The 22780-nt window shown below is 32.5% G+C and overlaps 1 protein-coding gene across 1 annotated transcript in view; it reads right to left on the bottom strand.

Moving 5' to 3' along the window:
* Window positions 1-22780, bottom strand: part of LOC111000032 (homeobox protein OTX1) — a 43314-nt gene that overhangs the window by 5506 nt on the left and 15028 nt on the right. The window contains exons 2-3 of the mRNA XM_022269356.2: window positions 18637-19001; window positions 1347-1501 (exon numbers count right to left, since the gene is read on the bottom strand). Of these exons, the coding sequence (XP_022125048.2) occupies window positions 1347-1501; window positions 18637-18883 (402 nt within the window). The 5' untranslated portion in view covers window positions 18884-19001. The remainder of the gene's footprint in view (window positions 1-1346; window positions 1502-18636; window positions 19002-22780) is intronic.

Genomic DNA, 22780 nt, shown 5'->3' with positions numbered 1-22780 from the left:
ATTATATGTTTTTTGTGACAGTGATTCTTATTTTTAGTACCTACTCGTTATTGGTATATGTACTAAATAATGATAAAAATCACTTTACCATTTTTATTTAAGCGGATTATTAAATTAGATTAATTGATTAAAGTAATATTAGTAGTTTATAATGATTAAGATACTTTCGCGTAACTGTTCACTACCGTATTTATAAATACCGATCAATAAATATAATTGCAACATATTAATACGCGGATTAAAATTAATAAAAATTAAGTACTTTGAAAATTTACATATGCTAATATATAATTAATTGAAAATTCTACAAAACATATTAATACGTAAATCCATTATCAAAGCCAAAAGCTCTTGTGACTCATCTCTGAGGTCGTAGATTCGATCCCAAGCTGTGCACAGCCTTCTATGTGCGCATTTAACCTTCGCTCTAACGGTGAAGGAAACTGTCGTGAGGAATATCATGCCTTAGTCCCAACAAATGATCATGAAACAGATACAGAAATCTGAGGCCCAGAACTAAAAAGGTTTTTGCGCCACGTATTATTATTACTGAATTATTTATTGCTTACATAAATTTATAGCATAAGACAATTCTTAAAACAGAGTAGACTGATTTAGTTCATAATTAAAGCAAATTTTAATCAAAAAGTATTATTTAAATAATACAATACAATGGTGTTATCTTAAATGTCTAATTGCTACCTAACTAGCGTTCGTCTCGAAAGGGTTATGTATATTTTGGTAAGATTTGCAGTGTCTTCATCAGTAATCGTAGTTTCATACGAAAACCAATAAACGTACCTATTTCTAATTACGTGAAAACTCCTACCAAAGCCGTTCAGTATTTGAGTTAATGCCGTCCAGACCTAGTCATTTCATTTGTTATTTCCTCTCAGTATAAATAAATCTATTTATATAAAATTCTCGAGTCACAATGTTAGTTCCCATACCTACTCCTCCGAAACGGCTCGACCGATTCATATGAAATTAATTATGCATGTTCAGTAGATCTGAGAATCGGCTACATCTATCTTTTAAACCCCAAAGTGATCCACCTCAACAATTTATTTTTTATTATAAAATATACATACAACCCTAAATTTTTACCTCTCTACAATTAACCCCTATTGTTTTTATAGTCAAGGACTTTGAGGTATGTCTCTCATTTTGGAGAGCAAAATGTTCCATGTTTATGTGTACTAAAAAGGCAGACTACGCATTAAGACGAAACCAAGTTCGCGGGGGCAGCAAGTATATATAAATCCAAAAAAAAATTGTCTTATTCAATAAACTCTAACTTAGGCAACCTTGTAGTCACACTATAAAGTAGTCTTATTAACTCTTACCTGAACCCTGGACTCAGGTAGATTTATCTTCAGAGCCACTTCCTCTCGCATAAAGATGTCTGGGTACCGAGTTTTGCCAAATAAAGCTTCTAGGACATCGAGCTGCGCGCGAGTAAACGTTGTTCTCTCGCGTCTTTGCTTCCGCGGATTCACACCTGTAGATAAGAATATATTTTTATTTATACGTGGTAAGTAGAAACAATACACAAGAAGTGTATTCTCCTAAATAGAGACCGTATTGTTAATGGACACTTTCTAATATTAAATATAATTAAGTAAATTAGGTTATTTTAAAATTATTTAAGTTTTAAGTGAGGCGACATTGTGACGAAGACATTTTATAAAAACAAAACATTACACCAAGTCATATACCTACATATATATCTCATTTAGTTATTTTGTCTTCATCTACATAGTTCTGAATTGTATTGAAAATATACCTCTGAAGACTGTACTAGCATCACCAAATATTTTATTATTATGATATTCATGCATTGTAACTGTAAAATATTTAAAAAATAAACGCGATAAAAAGCGTGTACTTTTTGTAACCTATGAGTTTTGCAATTTGAAATATCTTAATTAAATTTCTGCACACATTAATGCCGTGTGAATATAAACAGGTTATACGTTTTAAAACCTAGATTGCCACTTAGTCGATAATCAAAAGTCATTTTGTATTAACGAGACTACAATCTTTGTTAATAGCTATAGAAAAAAATACATCGTCAATAAATGGGGTCACCCAAAGTTTACCTGATATTAAGATTACAAAATTAGTTACTGAAAATACAAAATACTCTCGTTGAATAATAGTTTTTAGTGACTCATGCTATTGAGCAGCGAACTTTGGTAATTTCGAAGCCTTAATATTATATTTGGGATGCTAATTGTGAGGACACGTTCACCTCCCTCAGACATGCACAAAAGCTTGCGCGAACGCAGAGCAGATTGCAAAATTATGAGAGTTTTTTCCTCCAACTTCGATTTTGTTACTTTTGGAGTAGAGACTCTTGGACCATTGGGTTCAAGTGCACGGGTGCTTGATACCACTTACTGGTGCTTTTCTTGTTTAACGAATAAGTACAGCAATACAGCGAGAAAATTCTGACAGCGTTAAAGGTATAGGGACAACACAGGGACCAAAGTTTTCAACTTTCTTTTTACTAATTTTTAATTTGTTTTATTATTACTATGTAGTTAAAAAAATTGTAAATCCTGTATATTTGGTTGTAATAATAAATAATTTTGTATATATTACTTATTCATATTAATAATCAGATAATAAACATACGAAAATGTCTTAATTAACGACTGTCATTAATTACCGAATCACGCCATAAAAACATTGTACTTGAATCTTTTTCCTATATTGCGAGTAATTTAAAATGATAAATTAAGCCTTGAATTTTATGTTTTACCTCATTACGCATTTGAAATATTCGGAAAAACCATTTGTTATATTGTAATTAATAATTAAGTATCAGGGTTAAACATTTTCGTAAGTTTAAGTTAAATATTTTGTGCTGGTAAACATTGCATTGGCTTGAACTGTGTTGGCCTAATGCCTTCAGCATGCGACTCTCAACCCTGAGGGGAAAGGTAGGATCGCCAGCAGTGCATCAATGGACTTTCGTTCTATGTGCGCATTTAACCTTCACTCAAACGGTGAAGGAAACTTCGTGAGGAAACCGGCTTGCCTTAGACCGGAGCTGATCACCTACTTGCCCATTAGATTGATGAATCAGATACAGAAACCTGGCTGCAGACTTAAAGATATTGATTAAAAAGATTGGAGATACTAAGACTCTTTGTGAAGAGGTTTTTATAAGAGCAATATGCTCAACTCAGAGTCGTAAATTGTGGATATACCTACGTAAGTAACATTTATAGCGAAGGAGACATGATACCAGCTTGTTGTCGAAAATTAAACTGTCAGGCACAGAAGGCAAGGAAAATTATCTTAAATAATGCGCCAACGTCTATTCCTATACAGTAAATATACAAGCATTCAATAAAATAATAGAAATAAAAGCTATGAATGGTGAACGAAACAAATAATGCTCATTCGTCGTTCAAAAATGTTTTACAATGTCACAGACAAGTTAAGCATAGATAATTAATCATAACTACTTAACTCGTTTAATCAAGTTTTTAACAACTGGTAACATTTCGTTAACATAATGTTTGATAGATGATAGTCTAGTCTTCTATGGGGATTACATAGAAGATATGACAAAGGTTAGAAATCAATTACGAAACAATTTAAAAGATTGGAGATATTCTTTAACTTTTTTTGCCAAAATTGAGCCATGACCTATAGTTATAGAGATATTTCTTTAAACATTTAGAGGTCGTTTGTCAAAAAAACACGGATTTGAAGTTATCTAATGCCTATACCAAAACGTTGATATTTTCCTCTTGTTTTTTCTGTTTTAGAATAAATTGGCCGTCGGAATATAGAATGGAACGCATTATGCAACTGATCCAGGGACGCCATGAACATTGATTTTTTGTCAACATAAAAATGCCTATTATTACTAAGTACATAATTAAATTCCTTTTAGCCATAACCAAGAATTCGGTTTGAAAGGCTCGGGAATCTCCAGTGACATTGTATTTTCTCCAAACTTTGTACCCCACCAGAGAGCAAATGGACATCCGGATATTTTAATTAAACGTATATAGTGTTCGTATGACATTAAAATATTTTTGAACATTGCAACAATGGCGGTGTCATAATTTAATTCCACATGCAACTCGACTCAGCTGGGGCGAAAAATTGTTATTAGACTTTTCAATCGCGCGCTCGCTTACGGATTAAAAATAAAATAATACAACATTCATTCGAAACTAGTCCAAAACCGACCCCATTCAAATCCAAACAAACATTTCATACGAAAACTGTCACATTACCTATCCATAGAAAAGTGAAAATAAATAGACATATATCCGTCTCACTTACACGCTTGTGAACCGAGGAGGATAGAGCGGGACAGATGCATTTGAATTGTCATTGTTAACAATGGGGGCTTGAGCCTTAATCCTCATGACATGGCGGTCTTTCTTTTTTAGCGTAGGCCCTGATATTATCTTTACGGTTGATTTTTGATAGGGCTAGTAGCTTGTTTATGCTGGCTTGTCTATGACTCCTAATGGTGTATTCGTGTAGAGATCTGGTTACGACGCCGATAATTCTAAAAGGTGCGGTAGATTGAGGCGATAATGTTTAAGCTCGTGGAACCAATGATTTGGTAACTGATTTCTCTGAAGACGCGAGGTGGTCTTAACGGTAGCAAGTGATTATCAATTTTCATATGAAATATTTATGATGTTCAATTTACGCTCTGTCATTGGTCCCATTTGTAACGTAAAAAATAAATTATTGAATGTTGCAAGATTATAAAATTCATTAAACATAATCGATCAATCTTTTTTTTAAGAAAAATCCATTGACGCTCATGGTCTTGGCCTCGGAACGTTGTATCCGTTTCCTAGAAAATTTTCTTTGGGCTTATACAAGTACGTGTACAAACACGTGCACGCCGGTAGGTTGTGTCTTGTGCTCGGTTCCTCATAATATTTACTTGGAACGCACACATTCGGGCTTTGAAAAGTGAACAAAACATTTTCCTATCAAATCGAACTATGTATTTTGAAATTACTTAAAAAATAAATCTTAAATTTAATACATAAATTAGCTGTTAGAACGCGCGCCACGTGCCCAAAACATCAACACACCACAACCGGTGTTGCAACGCTTATTATTTTCCCGTTTTTCACAGCATTTGACCCCAGCAGCTCGACGCATCTATTTTAATGATGTGTAAAATACTTTGGGGGAGCGCAGCTGTGATGTAAAATTCACCCCTATTCACAAAGAGGTTTTCACTTGTGGCAACATAGAAGATGCTGGGCTGTCAACTGTCAATTTACAAAGGGCGCGGATTTAAAGAGGGATTGTTTTGAGAGATTTCCTACTAATTAGTTATAACGATAGTATCTTAATGATGCAGAATTAAATTGGCCAGATTATTCTTCAAAAGGATAAATGGGTATCTTTATAATATCGGTAGCCTTTGTTGATATAGTTAGCAATAGTATCATAGCAATTTGGAAGGCCAAATTGAATGTAGTTTTTCTTATGTAATCAAAAAAAGTGACTGTAAAATTTTATATTTTTTATTTAAGTCCTATCGTAAATACCTGTAGTATAACGGTTCGTATATTTCTTTCTTAAGTTTGTCTTTGACGGAAATCTGAAGACATTACCTAATCAAACTTAATTCATAGAATACATTTACTCCCCCGAATTATATTAGGAAGAGGTAACACATAACGTAATATATCAGGCTATTCACTGAAATGAGGGTTGCCAACTCATAAATCATGTTAACACATAAATTGTGCTTGCAACACTGCCCTAAGGGTAATAACTTCAGGAGGGCAACACCGGATTATGCTTAACGAATTCGACGTTATGATATTCTGTTAAGGTTTTCTATCGTGTGGCATATTTAAAATTAGGGAAGTTAGGGGTGTGATAACGGAATTGTTGCGAAATTGAAATTTATCTAATAAATTATTGGTTGTTTGTTACAGTGTGATTGCGGGGCGTTTATTTGAGAAAGCTGTTGTGTATTTGCACAAATTTGGTGGAAGTAGCCACTGAATGGATTATCTTATGTATTGGCGTATCAATTTTCGCGTACAATCGTGTGTATATCTCCGATCTTTCTTGGGGGCACGCTAATTAGTAAGATCAGAATTATCTTGAGGTTAATCTTCACTTAAAATCTAATTTATTACAGGTCGAACGTTTCTTTCTATTATATGTTCTCGTTTATTTATCAAATGTGTCAGACAAGCAAAGATAATATGTAATTTCACTGTAGTATTTTGATTTAAGGACAAATCGTAAGAGACGGAACCCTCTTGGGGACACCAAGAGGCACAATACGCCCCATAAGTTATTTTAAGAGCCCCCAAACATCTTAGGTACTCCGTTCAGATCTGATGTCACTACTTTATATCAGTACTTTATTATATATCGTATAATACTCGTAGTAATGTACATATTGACTGATTTTAAAACAAATATTTCTTAGCTTAAAATCCTAATGTTTCTTTTTCAAGGTGGAATTTTAAAATATACTTTTATAACATAATAAGGATTATTAATACTAAGTTTTTTGATTTATCAAAAATACCGTAACTTAATTTTATATTTTTTTTTAAGTAGGTATAAGTACAAGACTCTTTCTCTGCGTATAAAATTCTGTGAATACCCCAACATATTCTGATACAGTATTCTTAAAGTAAATGATACGTTTTAACCTCTTTCTTATATACCTTAGTAACGATTATTATTTACTTGCAGCTTTTAATCTTGCGAAAGCTGTCGTAGGCATCTTTTGTAGGAGATATTGTTTGCGTTGTTATAATAAATCTACAACTCTAACACTTAAGCGAAAAATACTCCACATTTCTAAGGAACACAGACTCAGTTCCTTCCACCAACGCTAGTATACTTTTGTATGGTTTATTATAAATTGCAACGTGATTATTATCTGCTCTATGCAACTTGGGAAAATTCAATGAAATCTTTTAAGGAAATTAAAGTATAATTTCTTACGAAGGAAACTCGAAACAATATTATCTATACTCAGTGTGAACATCTAAGATTAATTTTATCGTTTCCGGTCTTATTTAATTTATCAAGAGTAGAATTATCACCAATTTGTATATTTTAAACACCTTATCATTCGTATTATATTAATTTTATTAAACTGAAACTAAATTTTGTTATTAAGGGACAATAATATGGTAGGTCGGATCGGTGTATGTGGTAAAGAACTTTTTATGAAAGTGAGAATTCAACTGTGCCAATATCCTAATTTAAGATTTTAACTTACACAAGTTTTTAAAATAATTAAAAAGCTATTTGATATGTTTTAAAGTTAGACATGTATATTTTAATATTATTTGTACGGTTTTATTTACTTTATTTGGTTTATATTAATTATCAAATATGAGTGTAAAGAGCGAAGAGATTGCATTCTATGCGTCGCCAAAAATGGATTGTCTCCGTAGGGTTTAGTTATTGGTATGCAGATAAGAGATAGATCGACTGTCACGGTCTGATTTCAAATTGTTTTCAATCTAAGATTGTGGATTGATTATTGGGTTCAGGCGTAAGCATCCCGTAGGCTCGTTTGCCATACAAAAATTATTTTCATGAATATTACCAAAAAATGGGGTTGACTACTCCAAGGAGAAGAGGAGAGTTTTATCTATGCACCGGTGTTTACGTTTCTAGAATAATTGAATGCTAAGGCAGCTTAATTAGAATTATTCAGCGTAGTTTTTCAGTAAATCGAGCTATTCTTGGTACACAGATAATAAATGTCATAAGTTTATTAAATCCTCGTGTGAGTACTTTTTGCAAGTAAGTGTTATAAAGTGTGAAGTGCTGTGCACACAGATAACTTAGCTGGTCGCGTGCGAGGCGCGTGACGTAAGCAATGACTTTATAAGTGAGGGCAATTAATTTGGGACGCCATTATTTATGGCTTTAGATTAATGCCGGAAAGTCTATATGTAATATAGGTTTTGTATGTCCACGAAGAAGAGATAAAGGAAGATTTATACGTATTTTTCGTTTATAGGAAGCATATGTCACTGCTAAAAAAGCTATATATGAATACTAACAATTATTTAATATTTTAACTTAAGCAATAATAATAATTAAAGATATATCATCGTTGCGTAATAAACACATAAGTCTCGGGTAACGTAGTCATAACTTATACAGTGAAGTAAAATTCCAAATTAATATAAAGTTTATTTATACAGTAAAGCCGTTGGTGTTATTAATATAAAACTTCGATTACTTACTAAATGGCGTGTTACCCAAGACTCGAAGTATCTCGGCAATAAAAAGAAAATTACAAAACTTATAACTGAATTAACTATCAAGATGTATGCTTAGTAGCTAGTTGCCGTTTTCATGTTACAATATAATTTTATACAAAATTTAACTTAGTTAAGATGATGTCGTTTAGCTCTGTCTGTTTTTTTTTGATATGAAGAGGACAATACGAAATTAAAAAAAGATCTATTTGAGTTAGTATTCTAGTCTATGACTTAAATATTGGAGCAAGATTGTAGCAATCTGTGCGAATAGAGTATTTCAGTTTCAGTCAGTCAGAGAAAAGGCTATTTCAGTTTGCAAACTAGTGTTTAGATTACATTAGTACAGATTACCTGTATAAAACTATGACTTTTTTGACATTTTAGCGTACAAAAAACCTGTCAATATTAACAAAAAAGTTAACGATTAAAAAATTTGGATTTCGTCGTCAATCACATGACGGTGACAAATTATAATGAACTATAGTAAATAGAGTGTTTGCCTGTCTTATTCTAATACTGCCTTGTTAAATAAATATCGTCGCAGATTGTTTAGATTAAAAATTATGATTAACATAAAAACTTGACGTTCAGACTGGTGCGACGCCATCTTGCCTGCGTTTTGGCGGGTTCTTAAAATTACGAATTAATTTGAATTTCTTAACAGAGTTATTTAATAACTTAAATTCTCGTCAGAGCTCATACTAGTATTGTTATTCTATTATCTTAATTTAATTACCAGTATTTCAGCTAAAGACTAAGCAAATGAAATCACTCTCTTATAAATGTATAGAAAACTCTATACGTAATTGATTTGCTTGCACTAGAAGCACTTCCTCTATAAAAACATATCATTCGTTGTTATTCAAAAACACTTGAATTGAAATTGAAGTGTAAACACTTAGGCGCGTGTTAACACACGGGGTTGTAAATGTGAAAATTGTGTACCGAATTTGTAATCTAATACTTCCATTGGGTCGTGTGAAGGGCAATTATGTTTTAAAAAAAGTTGTGAAGACAGGTATTTTTTGTTTAATAGTGTATAAACACATTTATAAATGTAGCAATTATCAAAGTATTCGGAGTTATGCCCCTATATATATATCGAGTATATATATACAAATGCAGGCACTCTTTTTAGTTAGATAACTATTATAAAATTAATAAGCACTAAACTGTTCTACAATAGTAATTGGGAGTAAAAATAGTATTATTGTCTCGTTACCCAGGTGTACTCCAACCTTACAAACACCTTGATTTTCAGGCCCCTATCAACGGTTCTATAAAATAAATTAATAACTAATACTTGATGCATATTTCACTCTTTCGACTGGTAATTACAAACCACAGTAGTTTTCAAATGTAATGGTTATTTTATCCCAATAGGGAACAACACAAAACTATACAATAGTATAGTTATTAGTTTGATCTTTGTATTTTAATACATTATCTGGGGCTGAATTAGTTTATCGTTTGGTTTTGTTCGTATGTGTTTAACTCGGCTTGAATCTGCATTGAACTTGAATTGACATGCGATACATTACCGAACAAAATTATCTTTGCCAGGCTTTGCTTGCTGGCTACACATATCCTAGGAACTAAGAAAATAAAATGCGTAGGTATATAATATAATTCCCACAATAATGTAAGGGCGTGCTCCTATTTCACCTACTGCTGGTAAAGGACAAATCTTTGTTTTTAATTTATTTTATTATCATTAATTACCTTAAGATGTCAACTTAAAACGTCCATGCTGATGGTTTTTTTTTATGTTATATATGTTTAAGTTGTATATTTTAATTTCTATTTTTGTAAAACTTATGTTTACTCTAATTGTTATACATTTTAGATGGAAGATTTTGTATAATAATCAGTAGATATAGACTATGTGTGATGTCGTGAACTTTACAAACAAATAAAAATAAATAAACATGGTGTAATAGTTTCAGCTCTTTGCAAACGTTGTGTAAAACAAAATCTTGGCGATTAAAGAGTGGCAGAGAGTATATTGCCAGTTCTTCTCTTCCGTTCTATGCCGTTCCCAAATGGGCAGTAAATTTAAAATAAGAAGCAATTCATATACGTTTTTGACGTTCATAAGTGTGTTTACATTGTATTACTTACATATTGTTTTATATTCCTAAATGATTTTGAATTCTATAACATATTACATTGACAGAATAAATTCACAATAATGCCTTGCCATTTGAGTATGAACAAGTGCCTCGCTCGAAAGCGTGTCGTAAACACCGAATGTTTTATTAGAAAGTTTATTTAAGCATTGTCAACGCCCCAACCGTGCGAATTCGACACGTGGTACCACAGACCCTGGATCCATCTACAGTCCCGGTGCGACGCCGCGGTTGATTGAACACGATGTATTCTTAATGGTATTTGCATAATTTAAAGGGAATTTCTATTACTCTTTAATTTGGCGGATGCTTTGGATTTGTTTGGATAAGTTTTCAGAAGGGTGTTTAAGGTGAAAATGCCATATAGAGAAATTATTCAATGTTAGTAAACTTTTTATATTATTAGTTGTTACATGTACAACTTATATTTAATGTATCGCTCTCGAAGGCGATATTGAAAAATCTAATTGTATACCAAAAACGTATTAACTTACGAACTTCTCAACCCACCTCAAAACTTCTTAAACTATTAAACATTTTATTAAAATAAAAGCAACATTAATTTATTTTTTTCTCTTCCCAAAACCTCTCACAAATGTCTAGTTCTGAACTGAGGTTTCAATTCAGCCCCAACACAAGAAGAATCGTCTGTTACAATACCCAAAGTCTTGATAACAATGACAATTGACAAAATCTAAAACAATTAGTTTTCATTTTTATCAAATAAAAAATATTGATACATTTTCACTTCGGTGAGGCGTGACGAAGTGTTTATCATGAGTGCACAGGCCTGAAGTTCACAGGGTGTTTGTTTATGCGATGGGCTTATAAGCCCCGCGGTGGCACGCGCGGTTTGGGGTGTAAAATAAACTTAACTGTCATCACTTTAAGATAACAAAACAATAAGATTTTGTTTGGAGACTGTCTATAGTGAAATAACTAAACGATTTTCAATCAATGTTTTCTTTATAGGTTTTAGGCACACAAAAAGAATTGTTAGTAAAAATTTTCTATCAATTCTAGGTTTAAAAATAAGTATATTTAAATATATAAAAACTACATTAAAATTATTATCTATGGATAATAAAAAAAATATATTCGAAATATAAAATCTCATGAAAATACGGTAGGTACAATTAGTCTGTGGTTGCGGAAAATCGGAAGGTGCAAAGTGCTTCACTGAATCAAATAGCCGAAAGCAATAACAAACATGGTTTGTTTACTCAGCAATTAGTCTGAGGGTTCCTGAGAGTAACATTTTTGTTTTAAATATAAAAAAGTCTGATAAATATAAAGTTTTACGTGTGTGAAGTTTATTTTACTCTGTAATATTTTTATGCACAAAGATTTATTTTTCATCTAATTAAGTTGTTGTAAAGCTGTTGAGTTTTATTATTATATTATTATTAATAATATCTACTATTGTCTATTATTGTGCTGGCACTGCAGATATGTATTAAAAACAAATTAGCAAAGTCTATACTCGGTCAATTCAAACAATAAAATCCTAGAAATTTTGATGAATTAGAACCTTTAATTGAGATGTATCTTGCATAAAACAGATACAAACCACAGATAATACTAAAAAACCAAATGACATTCCTTAAAACATAAAAAGCGATAACAAAAAATAAATTCCAACGTCATCTTTGACATATTATTAACAACTACGTAAAAGCGAACTAAATTTATCAGAAGTAGCGAAATATTCCTTTAAAATAAAGTCAAAGATAAGTTTGACGTTGACAAGAGCATCGCATTAAATTTTATAAAAAAAGCAAAAACAAACATGGCGGCGCAAGATGGCGGTACCTCAAAGGGCGCCGGTAGCCGTTCGGAATTCAAAAATGATAAATTCAAAATTATTTATGTTCAAAGATATTTTTATAGAGCTGTTATGGCTTTCTTTCGATAAGAAATTATAAAGCAGTAGCTAATTCTATGGGATTAAGATAGTAAATTAACTAAAAGGTTTAGCAGACATTATCTAGACAAGAAAAATTTTAAGGCTAATTACACACACAGTTGTAGGTAATATTTGCAGATAAATTGTGTGCGTAATTAGAATCTAGAAAGTGTTTAATTTTCTATAGCAGTTGTTGGAAATACTTTTTTCAACAGCAAATGGTGACCAACAACTAGAGGTTATTTTGCGTATTTTCTAGTCAAATAAAAAGTAAGTACAAACATATAGTAAATCCGATTAGTAAACATAAGCTGTATTTATTAATAATATTTATAAATCGCTGCAAATAAGCATGAGTAATATTCTTAAGCTATCCGTTAAAATATTTCCAGAATGGCGCATGACTGACTTTAACAGTTCTTCGCCAATTTTATTGGCCCCTTTTACTGAAGTTCTGATTAAAGTTTATTTAGTTTTGAGGCTTAGTTAGCCACTTTACAGAGTCCAATTGTGTTTCTCTTGTTATGTTGTTGAATACATAAAATGATAAAATTATGTATGCAATATTATGAATTTTCCAGAATTCTGTTTACATTCACGAAAATAGCAGGTTGAGGGGAAACTAATCCAATTTTGATTATGCTACTGAGAGCCACACTACCAAACAGAACAATGAAAAAACTTGTATGTATTTTCACTACCAAAGTAGAAATTCTAATATATTTACTTTCGGTAAATATTTTAAGGTGTAATCGACATATTGATGGCATAATTATTTGGTAAAAACTGTTTTAACAGCTCTATATAGTTTCAGGTATCGTTATAAAATATGATAGTTAATTTAACCGGCGTGCGACAGCCTGACCTCGATTAACCGTGATGGGACTTTATAAATGTGAATCATTAACTTTTGAAAATTCTCTTTTATACGTAAAATTTTAATTTTTTGATTTATACATACTTTATGGACAGAGCACTTTTATTTTGAATATCGAATTCTGTTCTTACACGTCGATTATTCGAATTGCAAAAAATGAACTATAGCAAAACTTCAATATTTATTGACTGAAGTTTTCTTTAAAATTAGAACATCCTTTTTTGAACACCCGAATAAGCGAGCCAAAGAGAAGAAAAAACATACAGTCCCTTATACTATCAAAGAGTTTATATAACTTTTACCTTTAATTCATCCTTATATAATAAGTCTCGAATAAAAATGGTATGTTAGTAGGACAAATCTTTATTTATTTCGTTCTTGCCTAATTTGTATTTGTTTATTAAAAATACATACGTACGCTTGTATAGTATGTGGCTAAACTAAGCATTACTCATAATCTCCGTATGTTAAATATAGCTGTCAGCCACTAATGAGCTTTCCAAAGATTAAGTTTGATTGATAAGTCATTGTTTTAGTGAAAGATATGATTTGAATGCGTAATGCATTGCTTGCACAATTAATTGGTCCTAGAATTTTAGAATTATCTAAAGGTCACTACTTTTCCGTGAATCAACAGGAATGGTATCAGTGAAGTATTTTTATAGTATCTGGGCGTGTAACAACGGTTTTTAAGCATTGGCATTAAGGACTAAAGCTATTTCAATTTTACGTTGAAATTACTGAATTAACTGCGTTAAATTTTTTTATGCTACAAGTTTTTTTTCAAATATAGAAAACACTAAGACAGTGTTTTGAAACGTGCCCATATGGGGGCAATCATTGTTTAGGAGCACTATTCAAAATTTATTAAAATTATTCGGAATTTCAATTTTACTTTTCATAACATAATTTACAAATTTACTTACTGCTTTTTGCTCATCATTTACTTTTACTTTACATAATTTCTCTATGTGGAACCAGCTGCCCACTGAAGTTGAACCTTCGACTTAAGGTCTTTTAAAAGAAGAGCGTACCAATTCATAAACGGCCGGTAACACACCCGCGAGCCTTCTGGCAATAATAATGTCTATGGGTGGCGGTATCACTTAACATCAGCCTCCTGCCGGTTCGCCCTAAAAAACTATTTAGGAATAGCGCTGATGAAGAAGTCATCGCCTGTCGGTATATAGGTATTGGTAAACTGAAATCTATTATTGAGGCTAAAGACAGTTGCAGCAGCAGACTGAAGAAATGGTACCAAAAAATTGTCTATTACTATGTATATTACTTAATGTACTAAGCTCATTACAAGAAATAAGACGGTTTCTATGGGTTTTTGCGTCTGTGGTCACGCAAATATATCTTTTGAACCATGTGTTGTGTTGAGTAACAAAACACTATTGATTTTATGTAATTCAAACCGTCTACTGGTCAGTTACAGGGCATTGATTATCGAAGCCCCACGGACCGAGACAAGGCTAGCGTTTCTTTAATTTAATTATACGCCTTGTGGTATTTATCAACTTTGACATTTCATTTGGGTCACATGTTTTACGTAGGCTCCGTTTGGCAGGCAATATAAGCCTAAAACGATCTTCTTATGTAGACTAAGATTCAGAGACAATTTATGATTGAAGAGCTCGCCTGTCAAGTGATGTTGACAGTTCAGTTGTTCCCTCAAAAATTACTTTAATATTTTACTAATCTGTTGCGTTGCCATATAAAATGCTTAAAACGATACTTGGCGATACCGATTTGAACGATATCTTTGTTCACTCAATTTTTCTTTAGAAAATTATATCCAGAAATCACAAATATTTTATTAAAACTGTGAGAAAATGAGTTAATAAAGTATTTTTAAATTAGTATTTTTTTATACCTATAGAACAGGGGGCAAACGGGCAGGAGGCTCACCTGATGTTAAGTGATACCGCCGCCCATGGACACTCAATGCCAGAGGGCTAGCGAGTGCATTGCCCGCCTTTTAAGAATTGGTTCGCTCTTTTCTTGAAGGACCCTAAGTCTAATTGGTTCGGAAATACTTCAGTGGGCAGCTGGTTTCTCAAAGTTCAATAATTTTATCTTATTTATTCAAAACATTGTATCTTCTATTTTATCTTATATTTTATTTTGGCGTGGAAGCTAGACAGACACGGCGGTCATATTACATATAAGTATTATACTTATATGTAATATGACCGCCGTTCAGTATAAGTATTTCATCATTTTATAATAATAATAATAATTTATTGCAAGAATATGGTACATAATGTTAAGTTGGTACAATCGTAAAGTCGTTCGCATATTCTGCCACAGACAGTGGCGCGCAAATTTATCTTAATTTAGATTTTACATTATTATTCAGATTCATATCAATTAAGTCAATTATATTATATACCTTAAGAAACCCTTCAGGTGTGGCCCTCAGATTTCTGTATCTGTTTTGTGATCATTTCTTTTTTGCCTGACGGCACAGGCCGATCACCTATTTGCTTTTCTTATGCTCGCGGCATTTCCTTCGTGTGTTAAATGCGACTTAGAAAATCCATTAGTGCTGGGGTTCAAACCTACAACTTCCGGGATGAAGGGAATCTTCAATCACAAGGCAAGCACAGCTATATGTAAGGTAGGTAGGTATGTTATATATAGGTACATTTCTGGATATATTCCTTAAGTATTAAGGTGCTTCATTCGACACGGTGACCGAATTATCGATTGGGGATACGACACCGGATAGTCAATGACCCCAATCATTGATTTTGTGTGACAAATTTTAATTTCGTCGTATAGTCAGTTTGTCTCGCTTAATTAAGTTTGACATACTATAATATATGTATATTGGGTGTAATGTGACTTCAAGATATGTTTTACGCTGATATTAGGCGTTGATATCGGTTTGTGTCTCCGAAATATGTCTTAATTGTAATACAGAATAAAGCCTCTTTATTCCGAATTACAAGTAAGACATATTTCGGTAGGTAGTGGTAGTAGGTAGGTTTGAGAAGCAATACAATATTAATACAAAAATATAAAATATATGATATTTACATAAATACTTTTTGGCTGGTGAAAAATTATTTGTCGGTAATGTTTCAACATATGAACGAATCCGATTCGTACTTGTCCGCTTTTATTTTAGTTTAAATATTATCTTAAGAATTATAAAGTTTTTATGAAGCTGTAATAAATGTTGCGCTCGTTGAACTCGTTTGTATGTAACTAAAATGTTCAGAAATGTTTTTAATATTAATAAAAGCAATTAAATGCATTCGTAAAAAATCGGTTTTAACTTATTTAAATTGAACTTTCGATGCTATGGTAGGGTACATTCTTATTAAAATTAAACTTGGAACGAATAAAAAAAATAATTCACCTATCACTATCAATGAAATTGCCAGATTAAAAAGCAACTGGCCGTAAAATTCAAAAGGACTCATAAAAAGAATACAGAATAAAAAAATTAAATTCAAAAAAGGAATTCCCAGCTGCCATCGTTACGCGGCTTCGCTCGTGGGAGTGAGAGGACAATGGGCCACGTGAATGCGTGCGAGAGAGACGGCAACAGGGATTATAGAATGCTATAGGATTATTTTCTCGCATTAAACGTGTATCGGCGTTTAGGTCTAATGGTGTACATTTTGTTTACTGATTTACTGAAATTTATAGGTCGGAATGTTGAATCTATTGAACTTGATTGAAAAGCCGAGGTTACATTTCAGCTTTGGATTTCATCGAAACATTTATTGAGACATTTTCTTTACAATACGATGTCGCCAACCCGTGATCTAGCTTAAGCAGGTTATTTACCCTTAGGTATGAGTTTGATATTGAACCTGATGGCGTATATTAAGTATTTGGAATTACATAGATTCGCATAGAGTTTCCTTAATCCTTTTCACTGTACTAGACTCTGCGGTCTGGATCGCCTTGTCTTTCTTTCTTTCTTATTTCAAACGCGTAGGTACAATTTTTAAAATTAAACAACAAAATTTACAAAAACTTTTCACTTTTATTCTACCGAACTATAATGACATAACAGGGTTGTCACTTTCCGAATTTTCGGTAAAAGTGAGGTTTAGAAACGAGGCTTACCGCGGCCTTTAAATCTTGTACCTCAAAAATGTTTTTGAAAAATTAATTGCGCTCATCGTTATCATAGCCGATATTCGAGGCGATAAAAGTTGACTCTTAGGGCCGAAACTGCTCGGTGAAAAGGCTGCTAAAAATATCAATAAATGTAAAAAGTGAACATCAAACTTTACTAATTAAAACAACTAACAAGCTACTGGCAACCCCGGGGGGTTGGGAGACCTGGGGGTGGATAAGCGGCTTACAGCGGCCCTGTTTTGATTATTTCCAAGGATGTCTTCTTGCTTCGTAAATTATGCAACGCTCTGTGTTGCTATTTTAATGTAAATTCTACTAAATGGTAGTTTTTGTTGTCGAAGCGTGTTTCATATATATTTATTGAAATAATAAATACTTAATCAGTTATTGAATTGACATGTGATTTAATGTTGCTGACAATGTTAATGACATTACTTTGTAAAAGTCATTAAATTATAAAATAATTGTTATCATTATTAAATAATTTACGTAAATGAAAATACATCTCAACATTGTTGGCGATTGTCAAATTTCAATTATCATCCCTCTTTTTCTTATAAAGATTAGTCCGTTTCTAAGACTTTTTTCAATTATTCTTTTGATGTTTTCCGTGAGGGATATTGTTTTTTATTATTTATTTCGTCCACCGTACTTCATAGAGCGAGAGCATTATCTATACTAATATTATAAAGAGAAAACAATTCTGTTTTCGTATGTAGGTATGTTTGTAATGTTTCACACAAAAACTACGGGATTTCAAAATCTCTTTCACCATTAGCTGCATCTTCACTGGCTATATTACATTTTCAAAAAAGTAGGGATGTAGTAAAAATGTAATAACCCAAGGTGTGTAAAAATTATCCATAAAAATTAAATAATAAAAAATCATCACATGTTAGTGTGTGTGTCACACTCTGTTTTATTGATGATAAAAAAAATATTGTACAGTAATATTTACAAAAAGAATGTTGTACCCATGGACAACAGTATGTTTGCCGTATTCCGACGAACTTAAAACAAGAATTTTTCAAGTACTCGTTTAAGTGTGTATCTAATAATAGGAAGTAATTAAAAACTAAGTAAAATAAAACTTTTATAACAAAAAAAAATATATGTATATATAATATATAGATATATAGTTATATGCTATAGTCCGACTTAAAAGACTTTCAGCTACCACGAGATCGGTATCAACGCGAGTAAAACCGCGGGGCATTTTGCTATAACATAATATATATATTAATCTTAAATGTACATTTCGTCTTAGAACATTAATTATAATTAAAAACGTAATTACTGGCTAACACGTGTTACCGTTAAGCTAAAGTGCGTATATGAAATAATGAAATATCTTACCTTGAGGAAATCCAACAGCTTCAAGCCCGTGATGCGACAGTCCGAACGGTCCTAAGCCGCCCAGAGGTCCCGGACCCATGCCCATATGATGCGCACTCGAATGGTGCGCATAGGGATTTTGGGACAAGGGCGAGGGCTGCTTCAGGTAGTGGAAATAGTGGTGTAACGGTGTAGTCGAGTGGTGCGCTTGGGGAGCCGCCGGAGTAGCTGTAGGCCCACTGGCGGATGAATTTGTTAAAAGCGCCATCTCGTATCCGTTTCCGAAACTAGTCACCGGGTTGCACGTTTTCTCGTGTGCATTTTTGGTAGTTTTAAGTCTAATTTTTAATAGATTTCTCTTTCCGTAGGCACATTTTGATGGTTACCTGAAATGAGAAAGGTCAATATTACATACTTGTACATAACCTATAATATTTGATATATACAAAAGTCAATTCGGGATTATAATGTCGGAACGTTTATTTTACAAGAGATTTTGCCATTTTATAGCTAAAGTATAATTTTAATTAACCTATTTAGTCATATAATGTAGCAACATAACTTAGCCACACCATCTAGCCATAAAAACATTTTAGCGTCAATGTCACAAGGTGCAGTCATAAATTAGTAATATTTTATACTTTATAATTAATTTTCATTCATAATAATTACATAACGGATTGGTGTAGTGTAAAATTCAAAGTAATTAATTTTAATGCAATTTTGGTTGACATTGATTAAAGGTGTAAAAGTAATAGCATACGATTTAGCGGTACAAAGAAGTCAACAGCTCGCTACTAATATATGAATAAATGCATAAAAGCGAGTTATTACAAAATAATTGCCGTATCGTTTGCAGCATTGCAATAGCAAAACGTTTATTTCCGCTCAGTGCATCTAAATAGAATCGATCGAGCAATAATAGCGATCATATTTTTATTATAAGTTATTTAACAATTACACAAAGAAAGGGCAATTTTCTGCGCGATTGCAACACCCAGTTGAAACGTCAAATGGAACGCCTTTCAAATTCGTTACGGCCATTCGGGATTCGAATTGCAGATTTTTTTTGGCGTCCTCGACGTAGGTACATGTTTACAGACATTTTGTCACGTTTGTTTTTTTTACCTGTGTTACCTGCAAATCGAGGGGGCTATGATATCTATTGTTCGATTTGTGCGATGACGTGTTATGCTCAAGTTGAACGAAATTGTAGAATATATGTCTATTGATATAATTTTTATTACTACTCATATGACAGTATTTTTATTATTTGACTAGAGGGAATAAGTAATATGTTAAGTTTAAAAGTTCTGTCATTTAAAATTTATCAATATTCATCTTAAAAGTATACAGGAAGAGAACTGTTTGATTTGAGGCCGCTAGTAGTGTACTTTGTGTTACGTCATTAAATTTCGACAGTCTAAAACGTTTTCTCTTTTTTTTTTCAAAAAACTTAGCCTAAGTATAATTGTAATCAAAATATATATTTTTTTAAATTTATTTATTAGCCTGATACAAAGTCTACTGGCACGTAATCAAAATAATAATAGCAGTAGCAACAAAATAATAATAGTGTTGACAGTGGTTAAAAGTAGTAGGTATAAGGATTTTTCATAGCGCAAAATCACCGGCAACATGAGCATACCCACATACACTTCGTGTTCGTACCCTCCCTTTAACACTATCACACAACACCAAATTATGTATACTGATAAATGTATGGAATATTTTTTCCCCTTTTGTAAATGTCTGAACCCGTAGTTAAATATTATATATTCCATCCTTCGTCTACTTGTTTATTATTATACATACCTACCTATATAATTTTAGCTGTAAGATTACGAAATTATTTTTTTTCTTTTCTATAACAAATGAACACTGGCGTGAATGTGTGAACAAATGTGTAGTAATATGAAAAAAAATAATAATCGACACGCCTTTCCTTCAGACTCTAACTCAATATTTCATTTCTCCATATTTCAATTCACTACCGAAGATGAAAAAGACAATGTCAAGTCTTTCAACACTGTCGCTTTCTTTAAGACTTCTCCGAAACCCGTACCACCTTTTAATCTGTCAACAAAAGATTATCCTAAAACCACAGATAAGGTTTTGCTGCGAACGAATATCGCCTCTATGGTACAAGCCATAAGGGCATTGTTTTGACATTTCAAAGGTAATGAAAGGATTTCTGCTTGACAGAAAGTACTCAGGGTGGCTGTAATTGTTAGTTTTTAATTTGCCGGCGGTTTTTGAGTTTACGCGTCAAAAAATTCACAAAATATTCGCAAGTTTTTGTTGTAATAAGTGAAGGTGGTCTATGTTATTCTGTGAATCTTACAATTGTTAAAGCATTTGCTTGCTTTCACTTAAAACATTGTGTTTAATTTATTTTTAAGATGCAATTTATAGATTTCCTTCTTGAATATTATAGTCCTGGTACAACCTTATGAAATGTTAGATTTACAACGTGACTGATACTGTCATTCACTGCCTTTTTGGGTTTAAGACATGTCAGATTCTTCACGATGTATTTGAATCGTTAATAAAAAGTAAAGTAAAGAATTAGCTCTTAGACGGGGAATGACTTTTGGAAGTCTCAGAGTTAAGGTTACCCAAGCTTACCAACCACTTAGTCACTAAGCTAGCACTAATTTTATTGCTATTATTGAGTGTGTAAATGCCACGTTGAATATTACCAGCCCCAAATCATGGCAACCGTTTCGCACTCAATTTTGCACTTACCGCGTACACACCGCAAAAAGTTCCGAAAAGTATTGTGGTCCGGACAAATGGTTACTCGGAAATTTCTAGAAAAAATTACTATTGTGCCGCTAATAGTGTTCAGCGGAGCGAGATTTGTCACAATGCATGCCCCATGCTCAATTATCGCGTATAATGTCTTTGTCAAAATATGGGTTGTGGGTTGCCTGTAATTAATAATATATTTGTGAGATTTTATAAATGGATTTCAGACAAATTGGTTATATCCTAATTTTCTATTAGGGTCATAGTTTGGTTTATTAATCTGTATATATCAATCTACCTTATTTATTAATTAAATTGGAAAAATGTTATTAAACTGATTGAATCATAGTTAAATCCAATAATTTAAGTTTATTATTTGAGTATTGACGTTATATTCAATCTCTTTACAGAATTTCATGTCGCCCACATTTTTTTTGCATTCGAATTTTAAATTTTTTAGGAACCTAACTATGAAAACGTTTCCCGCTATATCCAGCCCGCGCATTTTCCGATTTGTCAGCCTGACAGCCACTGTTGCCAACTGCGCAAACACAAGACAATTACATGCGAAAAGGGCGCGAATGTTTGTTTTTCTTGTTGGCAACAATGCACTCTGTTTGCATTGGGATATTATTTATGGCTTTTCACTGCCATGACAAATAGATTTTGGAGTTATTGACACCGCGAGGGGTGCAAATGTGTTGATGGGAGTGAAAAAAATTATAAATTAAGGTATTCCTTTCCATTAAATGTTAATAGAAAATTGTTTCTTTATAATATCAAATGAATATATTAGTTGATTAATTTGTGTACTGTATGATAACGTTTTGATATGTCGTATCGATATGTACCTTTGTACAGCAGGCAACAAAATTATTTACGCTTATCATGTACGTTGTCTGATTATTTAAACATTAGGAATTTCAAGAAAAACTTGTTTAATTTAACAGCCAATAAAACAAACATTTCCGATCGAAAAAACCAGTTCCATAGTTATTTCCGAGGAAAAAATATTGTTTCCTCCCGTTGAATAGATACATTCACGTGTAACATGTATATTTATTCTGTACAAATATTGACCCGAGACGATCAAGCATACAAAAAAACAGGCCCCTGTCATTCGTGAATGAATGCATTGAAATTTCTTACATTCGATGTCTCTATATATTGTGTTCCAAATATTTCTTTAAGAAAGAAAAATAAACACTGGTGATAACGATTTCCTTGAATCGCCTAGCTTTGCCTACTATTCGGATTCGTAAGAACCATAAAAAACATGAATATTTGTCATAGAGTATAGTACATTCATAGACAAATCTTAGAGTATTACCTATCACAGAACAGGGCCTGATTAACCCTTAGGCTAATTAGGCTGCAGCCTAGGGCGCGACTATCAAGGGGGCGCGCTGAAACC

The sequence above is a fragment of the Pieris rapae genome, chromosome 9 (assembly GCF_905147795.1).
Source record: "Pieris rapae chromosome 9, ilPieRapa1.1, whole genome shotgun sequence".
NCBI classification, from domain to species: domain Eukaryota; kingdom Metazoa; phylum Arthropoda; class Insecta; order Lepidoptera; family Pieridae; genus Pieris; species Pieris rapae.
The sequence above is the reverse complement of the archived record's forward strand: the minus strand, read 5'-3'. Positions and strand labels throughout refer to the sequence as shown.